A 26,650-nucleotide genomic window follows, 5' to 3' on the forward strand; every position below is an offset into this window, starting at 1 on the left:
CGCTCGCACTGCGCATGCGCTGCCTGTCACAGCGGGACGGAGGGGCCAGCCCGAGAGGCCGCGCATGCGCCGTGCTTCTCCCCCCTTCCCTCGCGGCGCGCCGTAGCCCCGCGCCCTCCGACCCGCCGGGGAGGGGCCGCGCCGCCATCTTGTGGCGGCGCTGAGGGGCTCGGTGAGGCCGCGTCGCGCCCCCCGGGCCCAGCAGCCCCGCGCGGGGCCGGCCAACGCCGCCACCACTGCCACCACCATCATCATCATGTCGTCCTTCTCCGAGTCGGCGCTGGAGAAGAAGCTGTCGGAGCTGAGCAACTCGCAGCAGAGCGTGCAGACGCTGTCGCTGTGGCTCATCCACCACCGCAAGCACGCCGGGCCCATCGTCTCCGTCTGGCACCGGGAGCTCCGCAAAGGTGGGCGGGGGGCGGGGGGCGGGGAGCGGGGCCGGGCCCGGCCGGGCAGCGCGAGGGGAACCGGGGCTGGGGCCGGGGCCTGCCCCGAGGGCTGCGCGGTGCCCTCGGATAAAACAGCCCCGTGTTTGGGTGGCTGGTTTGCTTTTGGATCCAGCATTTTCTTTAAATTTTCGTTATTTAGCCCCTGGAGAGCTCTGCTAACCAGGTCAGGGTTAAGCCAAGTAAACGCGGTCGGTGGGGAGCGGTCAGAGCTGGGGTGGTGCCGCCCAGGGGCGCTCTGAGGCTGCTCCCCTCAGAGGCTCGCCCCGTGCCCCCCTCAGGGCTGGGGGCTCCCCGGGGGAGCATTGCAGCCGGCAGCGTTAACCCCGTGTCTGCAGCTGCTCACGGTGCTGTGGGAGGCTCAGGTCGGGCTCACTCCCATGCGTTTGTTAATTGGGGCCACTTCCATCGAGTGACTTTTTGAAAGGTCTCGGTGGGGCCTGCTGTGGAGTTAAGGACTCTTTGCTCTCAGGTGTGCGTGTTCCTGGCCGTTGTGCGCTGGAGAAGGGTGTGAGAAGGGGGTCTGCCGAGGCTTCTGCCCGTGGGGAAATAGGGTCTGGTGGTGGGAAGGTGAGGGAAGTTAGGGAATGAGGAGAGGCGGGATGGTGGAGCTGCACGGTGCTGTCTGGAAAAAACAACTCGAGTCTCTGCAATAGCGTTCTCATGCAATTTCATTTTGTTCTGAATTAAGCAATTCTATACCTTCCCCCCCCCCCCCCCCCCCCCGGAGCAAAGTAATAAAAAATGTCTGTTGTGTTGATTTGTTGGTAGGTTAGAACAGCTCATTTTAATCTTTATGTGCTTAAAGTTTAATTCTTGCAGTTTTCTTTGGAGTTGAGGTGTTGCATCCGAAAAGCATTAAGCTCATCTTTATTTTATAAATTTTGTAGGGAAAAAAGGCAGCAGAAGTTAAGAGATCGAGAGCTACTTGAAAACCTCTGACCTGCCATAGTAAAATGGAAATATTTTGACCTTTGTTTTTTAGGCTAAAACCCTATAAGCAGCTTTGAAAATCACGTTAATGACTTCAGGTAAAAGTGAGAAGTAAAAGGAATCTTTTTTTTTTTTTTCCCCAGCAAAATCGAGTAGGAAACTTACTTTCCTATATCTAGCAAATGATGTCATCCAGAACAGTAAGAGGAAGGGTCCCGAATTTACGAGGGAATTTGAATCTGTTCTTGTGGATGCTTTTTCTCACGTTGCCAGGTATGTGGTTGTGTTACATATTTCTTCAGCTTTTCTCTCTAGAGGTTTGCATTCTTGTTACGCAAAGTTTAATGCAACTGCGTTCTTAAATATCAGGGGTGTTCTTAAATATCAGGGGTGTTTAAACCTTGTCTTTAGTAGAGATGAGGTTCAGGCTGCTTTGTACCTAGGGCTGTGTGGCGGTAATATTTCTCTTTGGGGAAACTTGTCAAGCTGTGAGGCACTGATTGACATGCAGACATTCTTTGCATGCAGCTTCTGTGCGCTTTATTTTAATTGTTGCCAAAAGATGTAGCAGCTCTGTGCACGGGTAGTGAAACTGAATGGTTGCATCTGTTTTTTGAAGCCCCTCAATGAATGAATGCCCCGTTGTTGGAAGCCTTTAAAGCAGAGCTGGTATTTTAGGTCACAGCATCCTCCTCAGTATTCAGGCTCGAGCATAGTTTCGTTTTTATATGACTTGTTTTAATGGTTATCTGATCACTGGCCTCCTTGTTAGGGGAAGGAAGAATTTTATCCCTAAAAGGGAAGCAGGGACGCAGCTAACCTGTCAAACATCAGTTAAGATGTTCTCTAAATAGCGTGATAATTCTTATTATCCCAACTAAACAACTTCACTGTTCTGTGTATTTAGTGGTACCCTGCTCTGGATGGATGGCTGACGTTCGGTGTGCATTTAGGTGCCTAATGATCCAAACAACCTGCCTTTTAATTGGGATGTTACTGACTGAAACAACTGTTTAAAGTTTAATACTCTGAATCGTAAACGTGCCAACTTGGAGATGTTTTACAACTCTTGCAGGCCTGAAAGATAGCAAATTTCTTCCTTTAAAACTTCTGCCCACACGTTGGGGAGGGAAGGTGAGGCACGTTCAGGCTGCCTTTGGTTCCAGTAAGAGGGAAACTGGTCACAAGTGTGTTTTACACAGTTTGTCTCAGACAATGAGAGAATCTCTCTCGTACTGCAAACACTGCAGTGGAGGCAGATGCTAGCTTGGAAGATGCTCTCTTAAAAATACTCTGTATGTTTTTCAGCTGAACTATAATTACTTTTTAAATTTTTGAACAGAGAAGCAGATGAGGGCTGCAAAAAGCCCTTGGAACGATTGCTTAACATTTGGCAAGAAAGGAGTGTGTATGGCAGCGAGTTCATACAACAACTGAAGCTTTCTATGGAAGACTCCAATAGCCCCCAAACTAAAGGTAAACATGTACTGTTTTTGTTGAGTATTTAACTGTTTATTTTATTTTTATTTTTTCTTTAATTGGTATATGCTTTACTGAAAGAATAGCAGTGAGGCGTTAAGCCCTGGGCCGCTGTAGTTGAGTTACTGGCAGAGCTGGTCATGGAGATCCTTCAGGACTGTCTGAGAGAAGCCTGGTTTTGTCAGGCTCGTTGTTCCAGCTTGCAGGTGTGTTGCCTGGTGACTGGCAGCAAGCTTAACAGCAGGTAACTTCTGCCTCTGCACGTGTACAAGCGTATGACAGACAGAATACGCCAGGGCTGTCTTTTGATGTGAAAAGAAGTAGGTAGGTTGTGCAGAACTGTTGTGTCTACCCTGAGAGTTAATGTTCTGTTCCAAGTGTCTGAGAGTAGTCAGCGGGGTTATTATACTGGCTTATTCAATATTGTTAGTGCTTTCATTCTTATATTAATTTTTAATTTCACATAGTTTTATTAAAAAGCCCTTGCTGAATTATAATAAAATACATGAAAGCTGGAATATATGCCCAGAAGCTTGTCAGGTCTCTTTTTTTCTTTTACGAGCTGAAGTCATTTGGAGGAAATGTAATATTTTTTCATCATTTAACATCGTTAGAACATTGTGGTTATACCCTTATTATTCAGGTTCTCATATCTGTCTCCTGCAATGCAAACTTCTTGTGGTTACTATACTTTCATACTTCTGTAGCACTGACGATATTTAATGGGTAGTACCCTAAGGACAAGCAGGGAGCAGCAGCATGGTGCCTAAACTGTGGAAGGTGAGGGTCATTAAAAGCTAAGTGTTCTGGTCAAGAGAGTATTTGTCTACTCTGCAGCTAAAGACGGTGTCAGTGTCTTCACATTAGCCAGAATCAGGCTGTTGCTTTGACCAAACTCTGCTCAGCTCCACGTAGGGTACTGTACTTGGTGAGACAGTTATTGGTGAAGTCCTCCTAGGCTGTTCTTGGTGAAAACGAGCAAGATAAGTGTGAGCCTTTTGCTGAGGTTGGTAATAATGCAGCCTTAGATGTATGTCTCCATATTCAGTCTGCAGTTGTGTTTTTTTGTTTTTTTTTTTAGCATGTTTCTTGAGGCAAAATTACTGAATGGGTGCTTTAGCAGCTTGCAACACAGACCTGCCAACTTAATGTAATTTAAGTGTTGCATTCAGAAAGCGTTGCCTCCTCCTCACGTGCTGGGAGGACTGGCTGACCCGACTGAAGGGGTTGTCCCTTTGGTGTCAGGGCAGCGGGGCTGTCCCGGTGGTGGGAGAGGGGCAGCGTGTTCTGGAGGGCTGGGACGTGCCTGGGCTGTGAGTGAGGTAGGTCAGGTTGTGTCTTTTGCTGTTGTCTGAGTGCAGTGCATAAGACAGCTGGTTGTTGCAGAAGGACAGAGCTCAGGTTCCAGAATTCTTTTTAAACTGATTGTGAGGGTTTGAAACCCTTGATTTATTAAGGTACCTAGGTAAATTGCACTTTTTTTATTTAAATAACGTGATATGTGTCCAAGAAGCACAGCTGCGACCGCCAGGTGAGTTGGCAATGAGCTGCTGCTCAGTGTCATCGGCTGCTGGGCTGATGGCATCAGTCAGCCCTGCGCTGTTAGCTTCAGAACTTAAAGCTGTTTATGCAAAATCAGGCTCACACCGAGTGTAACGGAACTTTCGGGGAAACAATGAAAATGCATAACTGCTTTGTGCACACTTAGACTTGGCAAGGATCTTAGGTTTTTGTCTGGGTAATTGGAGACATTAATGTACTGTGTTCTACTTGAGAGACCAGCTCAGGCTTCTCAGCAGTGTGAATATTGCAGTCTTCTTGTCAATTCATTGTTTAAAAAACCCAAACCTTCAAATTTTTTTCTTAATTTAAAATCTCGGGGTTCTCCTGACTTTTTCTTTGCTTTGACTGACACATTTTCAAGTTAGCTTCATAATCGTAAGATCTATTTTCATAAGGGATTTTTATGGCTTTCTAAGATGAACTGGTTTTTGTCTGGTGGTCAGCTCCCTGTGTTGCAAAAGGCTTTGTGGTTACTCTACTCTGTTTTCAAACAGGCGAACATGAGTGAGATGGATAATAGCGTCTTGTTTTACAGACATAATGTGTGTCATAAAAGTGGAAAATGGTGGTGTACCACTCCTCCAAAACCCTTCTCACTTCGTCTTTTTATGTTTGTCCAAGGAGATGTCGCTTAGAAATATGTAGCATTAGTAATTTTAGATCTGTGCAAGGCTATGCTGTTAAAATTTTGAAGCATCTTAAGAGTATCTGGTGTTATGAGGGAGCATTCTCTTCTCCAGCCTAACACATGGCAGCAAGCGTGTGCAGCTAGTTCTGCGTTTTTGTTTCATGCTGCAGTGTCTTACGTGATTGGGTCGCCAGCTGCTGCTTTCGGACGAGGATGGCTCTGCTTTGCTTCCAGAGCACCAGTTACACTTGGGGTTATAACTTGCCAAACTAAAGCAGAGTCCTGAACCAGTGAGGAAAGACATCCTTAACGCTTGTTGGTGCATGTTTGGATGGTGCAACCCACTGCTTGCTTGAGGAGTAGCAGATAAATGTGTGTCTGGTGTCAGTTGGAGGCACTTGCTGGATACCTGCTGCAGAACAGAATTGTTCTAATGAATGATGAAGCTGGCCGTTAAGAGAGGTGGAGAGCTGAGAGTATTGGCTCTTTCTAATTGTTTTATTCCCCAGTTTTTAATTTTTTATTGGTACAGCTTACTACCATTCTGCAGTCCTTCAGGTTACTTAAGGAAATGTGCATAGACATGGAGATGAACTTTCTGAATATTGGTATCTTGTTTTCAATTGAGCGTGTTCATCAAGCTTGAATTTGCTTTCTCATCAATCTTATTTTTCTTGGAATGTTTCCTTTTTACAAGGAGTAGGGAAGAGAAGAACCCGTTCATCTTAAAGCATGGGAAAGCTAGGCCTCTAGAGGTTTGATGCAAAATCCTTTAGGTAATATCTATATAGCTGATGTTTTCTTGTCATTGCAATAGGCAGATGAAGGAAGTCCTTGAATGTGCTCTGTTGTAGGAATGCCACCGTGTAACACAGAACTGCACTGCTACCCATCAGGGATGTCTGTGCTTGTATCACAAATTCAGGCATAGGAAGTAAGAGCCATGCTAAAATATGGAGAGGAACATCAGAGGGGAGCCAGCAGTGATGTTTGCAAGGAAAAAAAAAAAGGGTTAAAATAGTTGGAAGGTCTTACAGGTTTGCCTGTTGTAGGAACAGCGTATCTGATGTAGTGGGGTCACTGCGTTTGCCTGTAGACAATTTTCTGCTCATGCAGCTTGCCACATAGCTCTATGCATCACTGTCAGAAAAGTCACACGGTGTAACTGAGGCGGATAAGTCATGTAAATTAAGGGCTGCTTGACTTTTTTTTAGATAAAAAATCTGAACCCCTTGTGTAGTTCCCTCCAGTGAAATGCACAGCTTGCATCAGGAGTTCCTTACAGGTGGTTTGGCTGCTTCTTGAATGAGGAAATGAGCTTAACCGAGTGCTCATGAGTAAAGACAATGTGTTCCTTTTATATTACCTTGAGATTAAAAAAAAGCCCAAACAAACGTAATATTAATGTTTTTATTAGAACAAAGTTTCAACTTCCTAGTTCTCCTTTTGAATACGTGTACACAGATTGCACAGTCAGTTCCTCTTTACCGTGAATTTGATCCTGCAGTCAAATCAAAGCAGCTTCTTTACAACTAAAAGTAGTGGCAAGAAATGAAAGCGCGGTGAAGACCCTGGGTGGGAAGATCTCCCCCTTTGCAGCTTACAGGAAAACTCACTTTGTCACTAAAGTATTTGACACTATAAGCTTTCTCAAGCCACCAGATACAGTTTGAAGACTGAAAAACGAGTTGGTGGAGAAATTCCCGTACGATTCTCTCTGGATGCTCCTGACACCATAGCAGCAACAAGATCAACAAATACCTGGCATTGCACTGCAGAGCTGTTATGTCAGCACTTGTCAGTTACTGTGGAGAAAAAAGGTGCTTCACTCTTTGAAGGCTTTTAGGGAGCAGTTCAGTTTCTCAGCTGTGAAGAAGACCCCAAAGGAAGCAGGAGAGCTGACTTCCACTCCGGTAGTGGCTTCTTTATCTTCTTTGTGTCAGGAGTGTTCTCTTGATTTTCCTGGAAGAAGCTGTCCGTCTTCTCCAAGGGTGTTTTGATTGTTTCAGAAGCTGTTATATACCACTGAATTCTGATCAGTTTTAGATGCTCTTAATGTTTCTTTCCTCTTCTCTTGCTGGATTTGACAGGCTCTTTCAGATGTGTAGCAGCAGTTAAATTACTTCTGGCTCGTAGACTTTTGACTGCCACCCAGGCAGGGTATGTTAGAGCAGGATGCCGGTGTAAATTATATTTCAGTGGTGCCTTTCTGTCGTGTGCTCTTGAGTTTGAAAATAGATTTTTTTTTTTTTTCCCTTATTTTTATGAGATAGAGATGGTGTTCGCAGGATTCTTCAGTGAGGTCTTCTGCTGTCCATGTTTACCAGTGCCAGGGATGACACAGTCCACGTCGGCCTCATTTGACTCGTGCCCCAGAGCTGCCTGCTCGCTCTGTGCTCCTCATTCCTCTGGCTGCCGAGTCCCTTGGCTGCCCTTAGCATGCTTGGGGCCAGGCTGCTTTTTGGGCACGCTGGCTGCTGGCACATAGGAGTGCAGGTGCTCGTGCACCTCCCTTCTGCTGCAAGGCCTTTCCAATCCCACTCGTTGGATCTCATTGAGACGGGGAATTCAGCAGACTGCCTGATCCTCTGTTAGTCATAAGCGAGCATCAAGTTGTGTCTCGTGGTAGGACAGCTGGCAGCACAGCAGGAACAGTTCTTCAGCAATTTGAATCCCAATTCTCATTCATGTTTTCTCTTCTGTGCTCTCTGTGGTCATGCGTTCCTATATTGGTTATCGTGTGTTTATCTTCTGTTGGTTAATTACTCTGTGCTAAGTGCGTACAAGTGCACTTATCAGTGTGTGTAAGTACTGATGGCACATGGCACTGGCTTGTGGAACTTCATGCGCTCTGTTTGCCCATTTTGCTGTCTGCACATCTTCCTTCCAGCTCTGTACCTCTGTCCAATGGCCATTTCTCTTGTTAATCTGATGTCCTGCTTGTTGGCCACGTTACGAAGCACTCCTCATCAGCTGTGTGCATGCAGAAGGTAGACTGTTGGTTTTCCTAGCCTAGGCAGCTTTGCTCTAGTGTATGTTAAAAATTATTTTGGTTGAAGATAACTGTTTTCTGTGGTTCTTTGCCTTGCAATGAGTTAATATGTTCTCTCATGGATGCATTTATATTTGTCTCATGAAGGTCATTCACCATTTTCACGTGTGAGCAGGATTTCCTTTGACTTTCCCTCCGTTAAAATGTTTTTCAGATGTGTCCCAACTGACAAGGCACACAAAATTTGGCATTAAAGACACCTTTCTATGCTTCCTTATTGTCTAGGCAGACTGATTTTGTGTCGAATTAAGTGATCTTGGATTTTCCTGTGGTTCAAAGTGTATACAGATTGTTTCTCTTTAACTCCACGATTATCCTGGTGAGATCTGATTCCATTCGAGAGATGTTCTCAGGACTCTGTCCTCAACTTTTTTTTTTTTTTTTTTTTTTTTTTTTTTTCAATTTATCCCAACTCTTATGAATTGTGGTGGCAAGTCTGGAGAATGGTTTGTCTTCTGCAGGCTCTGTAACTGGATCAAGGGCTGTGTTAAGACTTCTGACTCATTAAATGAACTGTCTTCTCTTTCAAGCTAAGATATGGTATACCAGGGTTCATTCATACTTTATCTTGCTTTATGGAATTTATTTCTGAAGTGTTAGAGGTTGCCTTGGAGATTGGTTCATGCTCAGCCCATAATTGCTGTTGCTGTCACACCATGCTACAGAGCTTTAGTTTGACAAAGCTCTTCTGAAGTCTGTTTTGATGGAAGAGCAAAAGGGTGAATAACCAGCAGCTATTCAGTTGATTGTGGGACTACAGCGAGCATATGCTTGGTGCAAAAAACAACCTGAAATTCTTCTGTCCATATGTATCCTAGGTCCTTGCTTCATTTCTACTGGTAGAAAATCCTTTCCTGCATGCATGCATGGTATTAACCAGGGAATCTGAGCAGCGTTGAAGGCCTGCCATTTACTGACAAGCTAGGGCATTTCCTTAGCTTCCCTACTTCCACTGTAGCAGACACAAAGCTGTGTACAGTGCATGCTGATACGAAGACTGTATCCTTGTAGTTAGAGTGCATGCATGCTCAGAGATACCCGTGTGGGCAAAATCAGCCTTTTCTTGCAGTTTTTTATTTGATTATTGGGAGTATGATGCCAATGTTAGAGTCCATCTGTGGTCATCTTTTGCTTTAGAGAAGCCTTACCATCAGAGCACCTGGTACACTTTGTTGGAAGCAGAGATGGTTGTGGTGGGCAGATCTGGTATCCAAATGAGTTGCTTATGTGTGTCTTCAGTTGCAGAGGAGAAGAAGTCTTTAAAGCGGACTTTTCAGCAAATACAAGAGGAGGAAGATGACGATTACCCTGGGAGCTACTCACCCCAAGACCCTAGTGCTGGGCCACTGCTGGTATGTGGGATGGGTGGAGAGTGGGAGTTCTGAAAGCCACCTCCTGTGTGGTACCACCACAAGGTGGAGCTGCCAACAAGTAAAATGTTTAATGGAGAAGTTCAGTTGGGGGTTGAGGCACCAGTGTGACATGGAACAGATTCTTTTTTCATGTTGAAACTGCCAATTCTGAGTGATTTCATGTAGTCCAAGCTAAGGTCTGAATATTGCTACCAGTAAAGAATCTCAAAGGACTGCTAGAAGAACAAACTATATTTTTAATTATTTCTAAGTTCCGAGTGTAATCTCTCAAAGCCAAAGCCGTAACACAGAATGTTTTTTTTTGGGGGGCGGGGTGGGTGGGTAGGACATATCTCTCCAGGTGTGTATTAGAAAGCTCAACCCTTGATAGATTTTTATGGAGGTTGGTTATGAAAATCAGTTTTGAAGACTTTTTTGAGGCTGAGTGGTGTGGAAATAATAGGAATGAGAGGATCATTCTGACCGTTTAAGGCTGCAAAATGAACATACGTTAAATCATTGTCTATTTGAGAAGGATGCAAAAAATTACACAATGCATCTGGTAGACTGTAAACTTTGAAAAATAAAAATAAATCATGGTTGTCAAAGAAATGAGTGAGTTTTTTGTTGTTTTTTACCTCCAGATGCATTACAGCTTATGGTTTCTTTCGATGATAAACATTGTATTTGTTACCGTTGGAAAGCATTAGTAGTTTGCAAATTAGTAGCAACTATGAGGCAATGGGCCCTAATGTTCAGATAAAACTAAGACTCCTGTAAATATTTATTTGATTTTTTTTCAGTGTTTTTATTAGTTTTTCAAACTAACTACTGAAATGCTGTTTAAACGACAGTGTTGCTTACAGGGCAAGCATTCCAAATACAAAAACCTTGTGTTAAACGAAGAAATGGAGTGCTTTTTACTTCTGCTTATGGAGTCTCCCCTCACAAATCCAGAGCGTAGAGGAAATGTGTTGGGTCAGGGGAGGTGCTCTTAATGCTGTCCTCATCCATGTTCTTTTAAACTAGGATCTTTTTTGAGTGTATTCATTTAAGCTGACAATGCATTAAAACGTTTGAGAACTGAAATTGAGGGAATACAGTGGAGTGTAGTTTAATTGTAGCGTGCTTCCAATGACCCAGCTCTGCTAAAAGAGGATAGTGATGTCTCTGCAAAACCAGGGCAGTATGAAGTGTGCTTTAACAGCAATGTGTTTCATCGTAGCTGTAGTTCTGGTTGGTAACCAGTTACGAAATTCTAAAACTTGTAGCAGTAGACATTTGACACAGTTTTACTTGGACTGATACAAAGCTGTTTTTTTCCAAGTTGTAATGCACCTGTGGGAATTAACAACAGGGTGCATTTCTGCAAAAAGATGACTGGCTAACAGAAAAAGTCCCCATTTTGTGCTACACGAAAATCAGGTGGTTGTGCCTCAGACTGGCCTGATGGTGTAGTGTACTTCTAGGCTTTCTCTCGAATGGTCACTTCAATAGAATGAGAGGTTTTTCACCGCAGGTTCTTGAAAAAGGTGGTCCTACTCCAATTATGCATAAGTCACCAAACACTAGAATATTGTAAACTAAGTGAATATCCTCTGTGTAAGGAAGCACCTGTTGAAAAGACACTTGCAAAAAAATATTCTGAAAATGGTTGGTTTTAAAAGTAGGTGACTTCACTTGGAGTGGCTGCATCCACAGGAAATGGCAGAGCAGTTAACCTGGTTTTAATGTTAGCTAACTTGCCTTGTAGACTGAGGATTTGATTAAAGCCCTACAAGACTTGGAAAATGCAGCATCAGGAGACGCAACAGTGCGGCAAAAAATTGCTTCCCTGCCTCAGGAAGTTCAAGACGTTTCATTACTGGAGAAAATTACAGGTATGAAACTGGAAGAGAAATGGGTCCAAAGAATAACCGTAAGACAATCCTTGATTTCTAAAGAACTACAGTATACAGGGAGCAAACTTCTGCTTTTATGTCCTTGCTTTGTAGTTCTTGGCTAATTAATGGATATTGATTTTACTTCATAGGATTTTAAATTAAGCTCATCTACGTTTTTTTTCCTGCATGTACCAAGATTTTTGTGCTCAGATAATGTCAACAGCATTTTGCAAGAATGTAAGGGAAATATGGCCAGAGTTCTCAAATGGATGTGTTTGATTTTGAACACCTTGACTGTTAAATATTCTTGAGTGTTATCAGGCTATCCTAGTGCACACATACTCGTTGATTGGTACAGAAAAGGAAACTCACTACTCCCATAAGTCTTTATTTAGTCAGTCTTTATTTAAACTGAGTTTTGCAATTTTGTTTGAAAAGTAATCTTGAACTGATTTGACTTTTATTCCTAGAAGTAGTTTAATTCAGAACACATTATAATGTGTCACTTTTTTAAGTCCTTTTATATTATAATCTTACTGTGTCCAACTGTGAAGAGTGGCGTGCAATTCATATGTTTGCTTGTATTGATTCATTCTGAGTTATTCAGAGAAAAGGGGAATTAGGATGTGCATACCATCTGATTTAATTTCCAGAAGTACAGTCTGAAGTGTTTAATTAACCTGGTTATAGAGAATAACTTCATAGCTTTTCCCCACCCCATATCATTGACATCTCTGTAAGAAAAAGACACCTGATTGCGTCAGTGTCTGAAACCCACCATTCTTGAGTTTCTGGTCCTGCCCATTTCCTTTATATCCCCTGTGATTAGAACTCTTATTTTCCTATCAAGCCAGAAGTGTATTTGAATGCAATGTTAATGCGCGCGTTGTTGGTGAATTGTGGCCTTTCTTCCAAAGATAGAAGGTTTTAAACTTTGTCCTCTAAATTACCAAACACTTTTTCATGTAGACAAAGAGGCAGCCGAACGTCTTTCGAAGACTGTGGATGAAGCATGCCTGTTGCTAGCGGAGTACAATGGCCGGCTGGCAGCAGAGCTGGAGGACCGGCGCCAGCTGGCACGCATGCTGATCGAGTACACGCAGAATCAGAAGGATGTGTTGACAGAGAAGGAGAAGAAACTAGAAGTGAGTACTGATGAAACCAGCGCCGGCAAGCCGATTGTCTCACCAAATACTCCCAGTTGACTCCAAATGCATGTGTGTATCTAAAAGACGATAACTGTAGGTGGTATGTTTCCATTTGGAGTAAAACTGGGAGGAAAGTGGTGTAAAAGCTTTGAAGAAAACGTTGGTTCTGATGTTCACACTATTAATGTTTTACTACACATCGACTTTGGAAGGCCCAGAACTTTAAAAACCTATCAAGAAAAATAGGCTCATTTAACGATGCTTTTCTTTCAGATCTACTAATTTTTTAATGAAATCCCCATTTCCAAATGAAACCCCCATTCCCAAGAAGCCAAGATCTTTGCCGTAATCAGCTGTTTCTTTGGTTGGTGTGTTGTTTTTTTTTTTTTCCTTATGACTGCATGCTCTTCATCTGCCTTCCTAGCCTCTACTTGATAAAAGCAATGCAGTTTAAGCAAGCTCTCCCAGCCTTTAACACACACTTTTACCTACAGCTTCGATGGTAGAATATAAATTGGGCTGATACCAAAGGATGATGACTTGCATTTCCTGCCATAGCTCCCTTGAGTAAAGAGGGCATGAAACTAAAAATGGGACTGCTCTGGCTGGAGCTGACCATCAGCTACAAGCCCTAGAGTGAGCGTGCACAGGCTGCAGCTGACAGACATTTATCTGAACGCTCTTTCTCAGAGGAAGTTCTTTCAGCACTGCGCCCTGGGACTAGTATGGAAGTTTAATTAATGATTTTGGTTGTATGTCACTCTGCCATCTGTTAAACTGCCCCTTGGCGACACATTAAGGGCTTCCTCTACACTGTCGGCTGCTGATTATTATGAACAGCTGTTGCTGGGTGGGACATGAGTTGCTGTAGAGGACAAAGTCTTCTGGAAGGAGACTGTGTGTAGCAATTGCAAGTTCTGTTTACTGTCATGACAAACCTAATTCTCCAACAGCTAGGCAACATTGTTCCGAGGTAAACTTCATTTTGAATGTATTCTTTGTCATGTGTGGTTATACTGGAGTTTCTGAATGTCTTCTGACTGTGAACATTGCTTTTCCAGAGCAACATTTTTTCCAAATCAGCCAAACAAGTGCTGATGCTGTATTCAGAATTAGAGTTGATGGTTAATAATTCTGTTAGCTTGGTTAGCTTGAATTTCTCTGACTGTAGCATCTGTCTTATGATTGAGACATTAAAAGGCACTTTCAGACACGGATGAGAAAGGTGCCATAAAAACATACTTTTTGGCACAGATTCACTGAATACTAGTGGAAATCTTGGGTCAGTTTCCTTTCCTTGCTGAAAGGAGGACACCTGGCTAATAGAAACTTTTTTAATTTTTATATACATAAATGAAAATGTGATACGTAGTGCTGTTTATTTTTTAAAGGCTAATGGCAACCTAATGCACAGCAATGTTTTCAAAAGTCCTAAACAATCCATCTATACATTTGAGTCGGCTTGGTACAACATTAAACTCCCTAGTGCACAACCTGAAACTGTTGGTTTTTGTTTGTTTTTGAAAACGTGCTGTTGGTAAGTTGGTACTGTTGTTACTTGAAAACTGTAACTCTGGCAGAGGCAGAAATGGAATCCTGAAAATTTAGCAGTTCCCTGAGCAAGCTGCTTTGTTGATAGGAATAACCCTGTGGGTGCTAACGGGACGGGTTGCTTGTACCCTTCTGAGTAAAAACATTAAAAAATGTTGAAAACTAAAGAATGATTTTATTGAATTGTTAAGATAGTCTGTCATTCTGCTGAAACAAGATGGTCTTACTACTGTAGAAGTCTAAAATCACTTGCAGGAAATGCAACTCCAGTATTTATTCAGCATGAAGGCACAACTCATATTCATGTCAAATCTCACACCTTAGCTGAGGGATATTGCCTGAGTAAAGCACTCCGTTGTTCTTGAGTGGAGGAGGGTTAATAAATAACGGGAAGTGTTGGTTACCGATGGGGCAGGCTGTATCTACTTATCAGTTTTGTTTGATGTTCTCATGGAAATGCAATTGATAAGGGCCTGGATTTTTCTTCGTAGCGCTAATAAGCATTTTAATAGAGGTATCAAAATTCTTGCAGCAATTAGGGAGTGTATTAAAACCCCAAACATTTTTTTAAGGAAATAATTTTAAACATTCTAATTTTAAATATCTTCCTACTGAGTGGCTTGCTCTCTCAAGATATCTTTCCCTGAATCTTTGGTGCTATCGACTGCAAGTTTTGCCTCTTGTGAAGTGAGTTTCCTAACTCTCAAACAAGACAGCACTTCCAGATAGGAGGTGGGCTGTGTACTTCGCTATCCAAATCTAGTCAGGGCTGCTAGTCGGGGAATGGGGGGTTCTGGTGTTAATGTGACTCAGGGTTTTATTTTAAGATATGTAAATGCCTGATTCAAAAATCACTGCGGATATTGCTGCATTTTATTTGCATGCACAGGGAAGTCTTTCACTGTGATAGTAAAGAAAGTAGGTAATCATTATCTGTTGAAAAGCAGCTTTTACTGTATAAAGAGCTACAGTTGTTCACTAATCCTGTTAATGCTATCCCTCACGAAACACAGTGAATTCTCAAAGCATATGCATAAACTCAGTGTGTTTATGCCTACTGAGCTAGTGCTGAAAATACTGTGTGATGCCAAAACCCTGGGAGGCAGCGCTCTTGTCATCGGTTGTAGCAAAGCTGACTATCAGAGGACAGTACGCTGAGAAAAGTGGTCTTGGACAATGAATTGCTCTGCAGCATAGATGAAGACTGCCGTGAGTAAGGGTTGAAACAGCATAGCACTGAGAAACACTGGTAGTTTGAAGGGAGAAATCTAACACAGAGCCTGGAGGTCATAACTTATGTACAAACTCTGCGTCTGAGATAGCAATTTCCAGGGTGTGGTTGAAAACTTGAAAGTGTAATAATTAGGGTTGCTTTATTGAAAAAAAGATTGTGGTGATTTGATTGGAGAATAAGGGGAAAATGAAGCTGGTGCGTTCTTTGTAAATGCATGGCAGACAAATAGAAAAAATCCAGGGAATCAGTTTGTGTAAGAGCTGAAATGTGGGGGAGATCTGAGAGCACTCCCATGATGCTGTACCAAATGACTGGAATTAAGTCAGCTAAATAGGTGGGACTAGAGGAATCAAGTGAAAGTAGTGCTAGAACATGGCAAATCCTGGAAGTCTGGTGGTTGGTTGAAATAACTGCTGACATCAGAAAATTCAGAGTAGGTGAAGGTGGGCATTTCAGTCTTATGGGGAGAAGAAAAAAATAGGGAGAGGAGCATCATGTGCATTCAGGACAGGTCAGGTCATTTTGCTTTGGCCTGCAGCCAGTGGTGCTGAGGTTTTTTTTCTGCAGGCCTTCCATATGTCTTCTGTTTGTAAAAAGATGACGTGAGGAACATGCTGTGGTGTATACGGGGGCGTATGCATGTATACATACAAATATAAATACAAAAGAACACAGTGTAACATCATGTATGTAAAATCCAGGTTAGAGGAATATTTTTGATAGTTCACTGCACCAGAAAAATTGTGACTTAAAATCTTGCTTAGAGCTGTGGGTGTTCTTAGTTTTGGGCTTTCCTTAATGTTCATGGTTCCGAGGCACCTTTGAGGTGTTTGAGCCGTGCCCACATGAATTTCCAAATCCTCTTTGCTAATGCATCTTGAAGGGTGAAGTACCTCAGCGGTCTCCGGGTTCTCTGGACTACCCTGCACAACATGCTTTCTTGAACTGTATTTTAGTTCTGCAGGTTAACATGCAATTTGTTGTTGTATTGCTTCCAGTGCTTAGGTTTTTGTTGCATGTCAGTTGCCATGTCTTTGTTTCCTTGCAGACAGGAATTCTGGCCCGTGGCGGATTAATTCCAGTGGTCTATGCAGGGAACAAATGTCAAAGTTTTCGTTTTTTGCCCAGGAAACGAGTGGCAGCGTCTGGCACCCGTGCGAGGAGCAGGAGGTGGCTGTGGGAGCCAGGCAGCAGCGAGGTCTCCTGCTCTGCACCCTGCTGGGGCAAGAGGGCTGTGCAGAAGAACACCCAGACAGTGGTGTGCTGCAGTTCGTGGGACTGAACTGCCTGATTAAGGTGGTGAGGAGTGACTCAGGGTATAGCTGTACTCCCAGCTGTGAGCCTCAGTCATGCCTGTGGGCGTGGGGTGAGGAGGAAGGCGGTTTCCTAGCGTCCAAACTCTGCCTGAGGACCTTGGGCTCTGGATCAGACCTCAAATGTGTCTCATCTTTCACTTCTGTGCAGTTGGGTTTGGATAGAAATAAGCAAGTTTGTGGGTAATTCATGTTTTGTTTCCTGTTCTCTTCTCTTGATATTTTTGTGTAAATGCTTGTCAACTGCCTTCTTTTGACTGAGACTGCTCCTGCCCGTAGGATTGTAGGGTTTCCTTACAAGGCAAAATGGTGTCTCCCCTCTTTGCAGACAAGCCCTTTAAAACTTGCATTCTATGAGGTTTGGTTGGTTATAACTGATGTGGAGAATGCTGTTTTTTTTTTCCTGTCATGTTGACATCAGCCAGTTTTATAGTGTTCTAGTGAGGTGGCTTTTCAATGAAACGCTTCCATCAGGTTCATTCAGGGGTGTTTAATTCTGATTTTGTTTGTTTCAAGGACTGAGCATCTAATTCACTTGGACAGTGGGTATGTAGAATCCAGCAGACTGAGAGGGAACGTTGATTAGTGAAGGCATTCATGTGGCACAGTGCCAGTTTTTCTGTATCAAAGTCCTGCTTACAGCAAAGATCTCATTATTTTGCCTAAAAAAGGCAAATAGCATCCAAATACCATTAATCTTAATAAAAGCCTACTATGCAGCAAGGCAATTAGCTAGACTCACGGAGGACAAACTAAGACCTCAGAAAGCAGTGATTTCTTCTAAGTGCACTTCATTTTTGGGTGGTGTTTATAGGCTAGGTGGACTTCATGCAGAAATCTGCAAAATCTGCAGTGTGCAGTTTCAAAGCCTGTCACGTAAGGCAGTTAATGACAAACTTGCTTCCAGAGTCTGTGTTGCAGAATTGGCCACAGCTTGGGTTGTGGAAAAAGAAAAGCCCCTGAGCCTGAAAGGAGGCTGCGTGTCCCTGCTCCTTACGCGTGCTCCTGAAGGTGACAAATGGCAAATCCAGATGAGTGTGCCTTGCTGTGCCTGCGCAGGTAACAGGATCCAGGGCGACGCCTTGCTGGTAGCATTGCTTCCATGTCACAGAGGGACCTCAGTGGGCAGCAGCCCGGCAGCAGTGGCCGTGTCTGGGCTCTGTGGCTGACACCCTGCCTTCAGCTCGCTGCCTTGTGCCCGCTCTGTGCCCCCCGGGGGCTTCAGCTCTGCCAGCAGCCCCTGGCCCAGTGGTGCTGCCCAGCCTCTCCTTCGCCGCGCCGTGGTTGTCAGCACGTTTCAGCACCAGAGCAGGTGGAAAGTGTTAAGCACAAAGGAGACAGCTCCCCACCACAGTCTGCGTTGTGTATCAGATCTGTCCAGCAACCGTTCATCTCTTCTAGGAAATCTTGATTCCTGGATTACTCCCTTAGAACATTGTTTCCATTCCTGAATATAGTGACCTTTTTCTGAGCCAGTGTTTAATGTATTGGAGGCTGGTGCTACTTTGTTGTGAGTTTGTTTTTTTTCTTGAAAGGATTTAGGCCTTCCTGCTTTAACCAAAACTTTTGTGTAGACTAGTTAATGCCTTCGTTAACCAGCTAGTAAGGTAGAATTGCTTAAAATTGCACAGATGTGGTTTTCACGGTTACTTGAATTTTTTGTCATCATATGTACAAAAGACTGTTCAAAGTGAGAAGGTATTTCTGGTAGGACACAAGTTTGAAATAGGCCGTTAATGGATATTCTTATTTGGGGCTGGCTGGGAATTTACAGCATGCATTTACATAGCTGTTCCAGGTGTGTTCTGAGTTGTTGCAATCAGTTTTGCTTCTCACTATTCTAATTCAAAGTAATGAAACAAAGAGAATGTAAACTCATTGCTTGTAACCCTGCAGGATCTGCTCGCTTTGATATATGGGAGAAGGTGAAGAGAATTTCCATCACTGAGAAGGTTAGAAAGATTGGATTAAAGTTGTAAACCCTTCAGAAAGACATTTTGATTAAATGTGCACCCAGTTTTATTTGATCTTCAAACATGAAATTCTGCTCTCTGGTAAACTGTCTTCTCTTTGCCAGATAACTAAGAAATAAAGTATGTTAATGCTACAACTGGCTTTATGGAAACATTTTATGTACTTTTTTTCTTAGTTTCATTGTTTATTGCATTCTGGGGATGCCCCCTGCCAAATGACATGCCTAATTAAGTAAAAGGTGGTGCATTTGAGAAGAAATGATGTAATACTGTTTTTATAATGATTTAAACAGCTGGTTTTGTGATTCCAAACACTTACATAACTCAAAATAGTTCAGAACGTTGAAAATGATACAAATATCAATTGTTAATTGAGATTCTGTATTAGATGACTTGAGTATGTGTTTGCCTGTTCTTAAACCGCCTTTAAACATAATTTAACAAGGTAACATACTTTCTTTCATTTTCAGGGTCCAAACTCTTCCTCTGTCTTCTCATTATGAAGCACAGATCCCTGTTACCTGGCTTCTTTTAGATTGTAGAGGCTTCCGAGAATGGGTAGAAATGTCATAGAACCATAGAATTATCTGGAGTTGGAACAGGCCCTCCGGGATCACCAGGTCCCACTCCTGGCTCTGCACAGGACCACCCAAACCCAGACCCCGTGTCTGAGCGCTGTCCCAACACTCCCTGAACTCCAGCAGCTCGGTGCTGTGACCTGGGGAGCCTGTTCAGTGCCCGACCACCTCTGGGTGCAGAACCTTCCCCTAACACCCGCCTGACCCTCCCCTGCCGCAGTTCCATGCTGTTCCCTCGGGTCCTGTCACTCTCTGACAGCTTTGTCTTTGTCCCGGGGTGCCACTCCTGCAGCTCGCTGCCCGATGGAGCCCCAAATCCCTTTCCATGGGGCTGCTCTCCAGCCTCTTGTTCCCCAGTGTGAGCATAGACCCAGGGCTGTCCCATCCCAGGTGCAGAATCCACCACCTGCTCTGGTTGAACTTCTGCAGCCGGTGGTTGCCGGCATTCTAATCTGTCAAGATCTCTCTGCAAGGCCTCTCTACTCTCAAGGGAGTCAACAGCTCCTCATTCAGCATCATCTGCAAACTTGCTTAGTGTGCATTTGGGTCCTGTGTCCAGATTGTTTATAAAAACTGTGAGGAGAACTGGATGTAAAACGGGAGTTTGAGTGTTCAATCCAAATGTCATTTGTGGGAAAAAAATACTTGCAAGTTTCGTTAGGGGTCTTTAACTTACTGCTTTTCTCTCTTTGTAGTAGAATTCTGAAAACTTTGGCGAGTGAATTTTGCTTGGTTTTAACCTAGTGTGCACGTACCTTTCTCTGATCTACGTTTAGTGATCACACACTTATTTATTTCTGTGTTTGCTAACGTGCCAGCCTAATGCTAGAGCCGTTGTGGGTGCTAACGTGAGTCTTCTGTCTGATGGCAAGAAGAGGAGACCGTATTTCACAACAAACATTTGTTTTAGATTTAATGACTGAAAAGGGAATATCTGGTTATCTGAATATTCAGAATTCCTCAAGTTGGAGGGGGGAGCATTTCAGCAAAATAGTAATACCTCTGGTATTCCTCATCCTGCTGCCTTCGTCAGTGGGATGTATCTGAACAGCAGTGTGTCAGTGTTCCTCTGTTGGCAAAAGTCAGTTGTCAGGGAAGAACATAAGAATAGAGCAGCTATATAGTGACAGTTTTAACAAATATTGTACCAGGCTCCAGTGGGTGCAAATTTTTGAGCCTTTGCATGCTTTCTGTTGAAGTAACACATCGAGAATAAGGGTTGTGGGATGCCAAAGCTTGTGGACCTCCCACTGATACCAGGTTATGAATTTGGGTGCAGATGCCAGGTGTGCCATGCCAGCAGTGGCTCAGAGGAAGCCAGTACCTTGCTACCTTTTCTCAGAATTCTCACCTAGAAAATAATCTTAGCTAAAAGCACTGTAAATTAACTTGTTTTTAATTTTTGGTCTCTTCTCTCTTCTTTTCCTTAGGAATATAAACAGAAGCTTGCTCGGGTAACCCAGGTCCGCAAGGAGCTGAAGTCCCACATCCAGAGCCTTCCAGATCTGTCACTGCTGCCCAATGTCACAGGAGGTCTGGCACCTCTGCCATCTGCTGGTGACCTGTTTTCAACAGACTAGAACAAATGATGTCCCCCAGTTTCCATTATTACCAGCAAAAGTAAGAAGACTGGTGTTGGCTTGAAATCCAGTCTTCCAAGATCTACCGTAGGAAGGAACTTGCAGACCCTGCTTTGAACCTCTTGGCTGCTCATGCTCACACTCTCTCTGTGTACACTGGCTCACACTGAGGGGAGGATGAAGAGTGAGCTGTTGTGAGCTCTGAAGGGAGTGGGGATAGTCCATATAATAGGCAAACTTTTTTTTCATATTTTTTCCATACTCTTTAGTTTGTTTGCTCTTAGCACTTGTTACCCCCACAAAAGTCATGGGAATCATGTACGTATATATCTGGAAAGTTTTCAAAGAAATGTTGACCATATAACATTTTCCTCTGTAAAAGTATTGTATTATTTCTGAATGTCTTGTCTGTTTTAGTTGGGTTTCTGAACCTCATATCTGAAAGCAGTAGAGTGGCTAGTGGGCTTCATAGGGGTGCGTGTGTGTGTGTATGCAGGTACTGTACCATGTCAGTGAAAGATGAAGGCATCTACTGAACAATAGCACAAATATTTTTCCTTAAATCTACAGTTCCTCGTACTGTTTTAGGCCTGACATAAAAGATAGTTCCTATTTGGCATGAACATAAATTGAAACTCACCACAGGCAATAAAAATAAACAGCTTTTCTTTGTGAATTAGAGAGCTCCGTAATTTATACTCTGCTGAGCAATGCAGAACTGGATATTACCTAAACGAGAGTGGAAGTAAATTTTGTTCTCGCTACCTTAGATTTATACCACATTTTTCTTCTTCATTATACAAACGTAAATGGTCACAGAAGCTTTGGTTTACCTGAGAGCTTGGAATGGTGGACTGCAACTGGTGCTATCCCAGTGCCAGGCACTGTCTGCTCTCTGTAGCTTTAGTGATTTTATTTGATGAACAGAAGTTAAATGTGTTATAAATATTTATATAGAAGACAGACCCACATGTATGCACATACCCTGCATGCACATGTGCCATGTCCATGCATGTAGATATTAGGATGTACTTAATTTTGTGTCACAGATTATTGTGAGTTGATTTTAATATTAGGGGGAAAAGAAAATTAAAAATACTCTTAATTCCATTAATTTGCTAGCTAATGTTTTAGCTGCCGTGGGTGTAGTTAAATTTCGGTTTGTGTGTTAGGTCTATCAAGCTGGATTCTGATCACTGAAAAGCATTCCAATTTGGATAACAATTCTGCTTAAATTTATCTGTCACTCTAAAACACCTTAAGTTTCTGGAAACACTTGATCTGACAACACAGGCTCCGTAACACAGAGGCTGAAATTAGTCAAAGTGATGTGCTGTGCTTGTGCCTCCCTATAGTCTTAAGCTGCTGTTCTCAAAGACATGAGAGGAAACCTACAGAAATGCAAATCTTGTTCTGTGTTCGCATTAATTTATTTTACAGGGTATTCAGTAGGCTATTCAGCATTCAGTTAAAGCAAATAATACATTTTTGATCATTTAATTGTTAAAAAGCTCGTGTGCTTTTTCTTACTGACACTTCACTGTCCTTTTTTTTTTTTTTTTTTTTTTTTTTTTAAAGAAACTTCTTGCATCCTTACTGCCCAGCCAAGAAATGTGCTTTTCTTTTTAGTTTACAGGAAATTTTCTAGTGGCAAAACTATTTTTTTCCATGAATTGGTTTGATCGTACAACCATTTATGGTCCAAACGATATTTAGATAAAGCACTGTACATTCTTTTTGCTTTTGCAAAAAACCACCCCTCCCCCCCTAATCAAACCCAAACAAAAAGATTAATTTCTGTCCTGTATCAACTCATGGAGTTACCCTGAGGTGGTTTTAACCAGTTATTGTTTTGACTATGGATTGAATATGTATCCATAAGACAGAAAAAAAAAAAAGCTGTTATAAAAAATGTGGACGTGTTGACATCTCATGCTGTTGTTCTGGGCAGATCTCGTGTGAGAAAGTTGTATGTCTTTTTTCTTTTTTAATTGAAATGTTTTGATTTTTTTTTCCAAATATATGTGTGTGTTTTATTTTGCTTAATTTAAAAGAAGTCTCATGGTTTTTAATTTTATTTGTTTTACTTTTGGGGCAAAGGGCCTCTGGTGAAGTGGGTTAACATTCTCTCAAGGTTAAAACGGATTTCCCTGAGGTGCGTCCTTTTTTAACAAAAGATTAAATCTGTATATTAATTGATTTAGGAATTTAGACATATAGGCTGCTATTTGTGACAGCAGTATATTCTGAAATGTCTCATAGATATATATTTTTGAATAAAGAGGGTGTCGTTGAATAGTAGTGGTTTTACTTTTTTATTCACGATACAGGTGTTGCTCTGGCACACTGGGTTTTGCTCTTTTTTTTTGTTTTTTAACAATAAAGAGGGTAGTGACTGCTGAACAGACCTTATTAATATTTGTAGCTGTAGATTATTGTTTAAGTTTGTCAAATGAGTAGTTGCATTTTCTAACAGCGTATAAACCAAATCAATGTACAACTTCCTCAGGTCATTTCTGCAACAAAAATAAAACGTTCCCCTGGACTAACCTCAGATGTGAGGGGCACAAGATATAGAAGACTAGTTTCTTGTGTTTGCTTTTTTTTTTTTTTTTTTTTTTTGTAAATTAATTTAGGTTGTATGGAGGACAAGTAAATAATTAGTCTTGAAATGGTCAAACAGATGCCAAACCTAGAAGCCAGGAAGCTGGCTTTCCTGTGCAAGCATCAAGGGCTGCTTTTACAGCAGCATTTCTGATACTGTATAATCAAAGTGTTTCTGCTTTGGTGTACAAGGATCTTTGCATCTTATGTATTAATTCTACTAGAGGTTTTTTTTGGGGGTGGGGAGGGAGGGCAGGGCTTATGAGTTCTTTGCTGCAATTAACTGCTACACAATAGTCTCTGGGCGAACTTGGTAATTGTTTCTTATGCCCTGGAGAGTGTCAGTAAAGCTGTGTACATTTTCATAGCAATTTACAAATCCTCCATTACAGAGGCTATATTTAGTGCTACTTTTGCAAGAAGCTTGCGGAAAGTTTGACCTACAGCGTTCTGTGAGTAGGAGGGAGCCTGATGCAATGCCTTCCAGTGAAAAACTTGTATGGGGTTTGTAGGTTTTCTGATGACCTAGAATGTGCCAAGTTACTGGATGTCCTTTCCTGCCTTTGAGATTTTTTTTTTTCCCAGAACCGAAACAAATTCCTCCAAAATGATCTGCCTATTTTCCAGCTTTCTATGCAGTTACCTACTTCAGTGCATTGGGGTATTCCCTTCACTCTGTGTACTCACGAGGCATTTCTGTACAGTGAATTAATGGCAGCTTACACATCTGTAGAAGGTGAAAACTTGATCCTAGTTAACTAATGCTCAAGTCTGTGGGATGACAGGTTATAATGAGGACAAAGCAAGGCTGGCATAGCCCATGCCAGTCTGCAAACCAGCCTTCTGTGAAAGCTGCAGAGAGTGTGAGGGAAGATCCTTGGATTTGGGCTTGTCTGCAATACAGCTGGAGCAACATCTTAGTTTTCAGGGGATGAAGGAAAGACTAACATGAAATAGAGGTGAAAAAATGAAGCAATCATCAGAGGGAATGGAAGTTGTAATTTTAGATTGCATTAAAAAACAACCAGAACAACTCCTGGGGATAACTGCAAGCTTTGACCCTTGTGTATTAAAGGGTTGAAATTAATCTCGTTATGAACAGCAGCGTGGGGTAAATCAACAATCTGTGCTGAGAGAAATGAATGCTGTGGCACCAAAAGGAAGGTGAGTACTGCTGCCAGGTGTCTGCAAGGGGAGAATCACGGAGACAGGCAGTTCTCTGGAAGCTGGAGGCCAAGAAAATGCCCTAAATACTTCACAAGGTTGGTACGTATCAACAGGTCTCATACCTCGGGCAATGTTTTATAGGTCAGAGCCTGTCCAGAGCTGTAGAAATAGCTTCAGAAGACAGCCGGTGAGAGGTGGCGAGGCACGCCGTGCCTGTGCCTGTCACCGTGTGCTCCCCGTCCCCTCCTGGGGCTGAGCCGTGCGCTGCCTGCCCCAGGCACCAGGGCTGCAGCCTCCTCCCAGCCCCTCGCTTGGGCCAGCTGCTGACAGTCACTGGTCAGTTCTGCAGCCTGTGGATGTTAGTCTTTAAGACTGGATGCAAAAAGTATAAAATGTACCTCATGCCATCCAAAAAACAAAACAAAAAAAAGCCTCATGAACCACTTGAGTGAAACATCACGTGAGTGTTTTGGCGGCCTCTTAAGAGGAGTGGGGCCAGGATAAGCATTTTCCAGTAACTCCAGCTGCCTTCAGGGAAGTGCCAGAGCCATCAGCTGCTTTTTTCCTACCTGAACTTTGCTATCACCTGCAAGTTTGGGACCCACCAAATTTCTTGGGGCTTGTTACCTGGCAATTTTTGGATAAACAAGGAAGGAGAGTGAGCTGTATCCAGCAGAACAGGGGAGCTGGAAGAACAAATTCATGTTAGCACCGAATGTGTTATCTTTGTATCATCTTAGAAAGCAAGTTATTGTCTGAATAGCCAAATAAAATGGAATCAGATCTTCACAGAGAAGGATTAGAATGTTCCTCCTCAAATATGGCAAGTAAAGAGTTCCAGATTGCCAGCTTTGCGATGCAGGAAATACCAGAGGTGGTTTCACAATGCAGAAGGCAGTTTGATGGATGGCAGGAGGGCTGGGAGTGAAGGAATCTGGCTGTGATGAGTGGCACCTGATTTGGGATGGAACAATCACGGTCTGAGCTTCTGCATACCTGCAGGCCTACCTTTGGGGGATTTACTGTGCTGCTGAGTGCTCGGCCCTGCAGGGAGAGCCGCTGTGCCTGCCCGCGGGCTGAGCCATGGCGAATCCTGGTGAGGTGGCCAAGTTAGGGCCCCTCGAGGGTGTCCGAGAAGCAAGAAAGCTTCTTGCAGGGATTATTCTGTGAAGAGCGAGTGCCTGTGGAAAGAGGATTGAAAGGAAAGGGGTGCAAATTATAACATACACGCTTTTGTGTCTTATCGAGAGCTGCTGCAGTTCCCAGTTCCTTGCTCCTTTCCTCTCTTTCCACTTCATGTGAAACGGCTGCTGCAGGCAGCAAATTGTTTCTTTATTTGCATTTTCAGCCGGAGCTTCGCACAGCACCGCTAAGTGACAGGCTTAATGAAGGCTGACACCATACCCAGCCTCTCCTCGGCGTGTGCTGGAGCAGACGAAACATCAAGGCCGTGCTGCAGCAGAACGCGGGGCACTGCCAGCGGTGTCCATGCAGAGGGGATGGGGCTTGAGGCTGCAGGAGCCTGGTGCAGCCACGGGAGGTGGTGCAGAGCCCAGCCTCGTGTGGCGCCGGGAGAATGCCCAAGCCCTGCTCCTCCTGCCCCTGCTCCTGAGCAGGCTTCTTGCTGTGTGAATCAGTGGCGTGGCCATTCCAGCGAGGCGGTGGGACATCTGCCACCCTAATTGCTACAGCAGCTGACAGTCATCTACTCTACTGCAGTAGTCAAATAGGGTTTTACAGTTTGCGTGCTGTCCAGGGAGCTGGGGGGAAAGCACGTGTCGGTACAGGACACCCACATTGCACTGCCCCGCATCTGCCTTGTGTATAATTTGGCACAGGCTGTGAAATGGTTTTCTTCACCTGATGTTGTTTAAGTGTTTTAGTTTCTGTGATGCTCTGGGGCTAGGGAAGATTAACGTTTGTTCTGGGACTTGGATGGCTTCAGATAAGTCTCCTGTTTTCTTTTGGATTAGCTCTACTGCCAGCAGCTGGGGGGGGGGAGACAAAACCCACACCTGGCTCCCACCTGGTTGCAGAGGAGGTGCTGGGGAGGAACCTGGCCAGACAGAGCCCCGCAGGCACTGCAGCCATTGCTCGGCACTGCTATGGCAGCAGCACAGGCGGCTCAAGATGGTCAGCATGTCCAGCAGCACGGTGCTCCGGGGC

General features: G+C 43.4%; 1 protein-coding gene across 3 annotated transcripts; it reads left to right on the forward strand.

The window, feature by feature from the left end:
• Positions 1–94: 94 nt before the first annotated feature.
• Positions 95–23,116, forward strand: RPRD1B (regulation of nuclear pre-mRNA domain containing 1B). 3 transcript variants are annotated; one of them, XM_082773294.1, is made up of 8 exons: positions 95–407; positions 1,523–1,652; positions 2,722–2,855; positions 9,341–9,453; positions 11,207–11,333; positions 12,306–12,481; positions 18,479–18,534; positions 20,564–20,701. In XM_082773294.1, exons 1-7 carry the CDS (start codon positions 257–259, stop codon positions 18,509–18,511), a joined length of 864 nt encoding a protein of 287 aa, XP_082629420.1. In that variant the 5' UTR covers positions 95–256; the 3' UTR covers positions 18,512–18,534; positions 20,564–20,701. The 3 variants fall into 3 exon arrangements, with proteins under 3 accessions (XP_082629420.1, XP_082629419.1, XP_082629418.1); XM_082773293.1 differs by lacking the exon at positions 18,479–18,534 and having other exon boundaries at positions 9,347–9,453; positions 20,564–23,116; XM_082773292.1 differs by lacking the exon at positions 18,479–18,534 and having other exon boundaries at positions 97–407; positions 20,564–23,116.
• Positions 23,117–26,650: the final 3,534 nt, after the last annotated feature.

This window comes from Aythya marila, assembly GCF_965140915.1.
Source record: "Aythya marila genome assembly, chromosome: 16".
In the NCBI taxonomy this organism is placed as follows: domain Eukaryota; kingdom Metazoa; phylum Chordata; class Aves; order Anseriformes; family Anatidae; genus Aythya; species Aythya marila.

What these genes read in the sequence shown, in the direction of transcription:
- RPRD1B (XM_082773292.1), top strand. Translation starts at nt 257, where the DNA reads ATGTCGTCCTTCTCCGAGTCGGCGCTGGAGAAGAAGCTGTCGGAGCTG. An exon ending in GCTTTTTCTCACGTTGCCAG is followed by an intron (nt 1,653 to 2,721) that starts GTATGTGGTTGT and finishes ATTTTTGAACAG; the next exon opens with AGAAGCAGATGAGGGCTGCA. An exon ending in CAATAGCCCCCAAACTAAAG is followed by an intron (nt 2,856 to 9,340) that starts GTAAACATGTAC and finishes GTGTGTCTTCAG; the next exon opens with TTGCAGAGGAGAAGAAGTCT.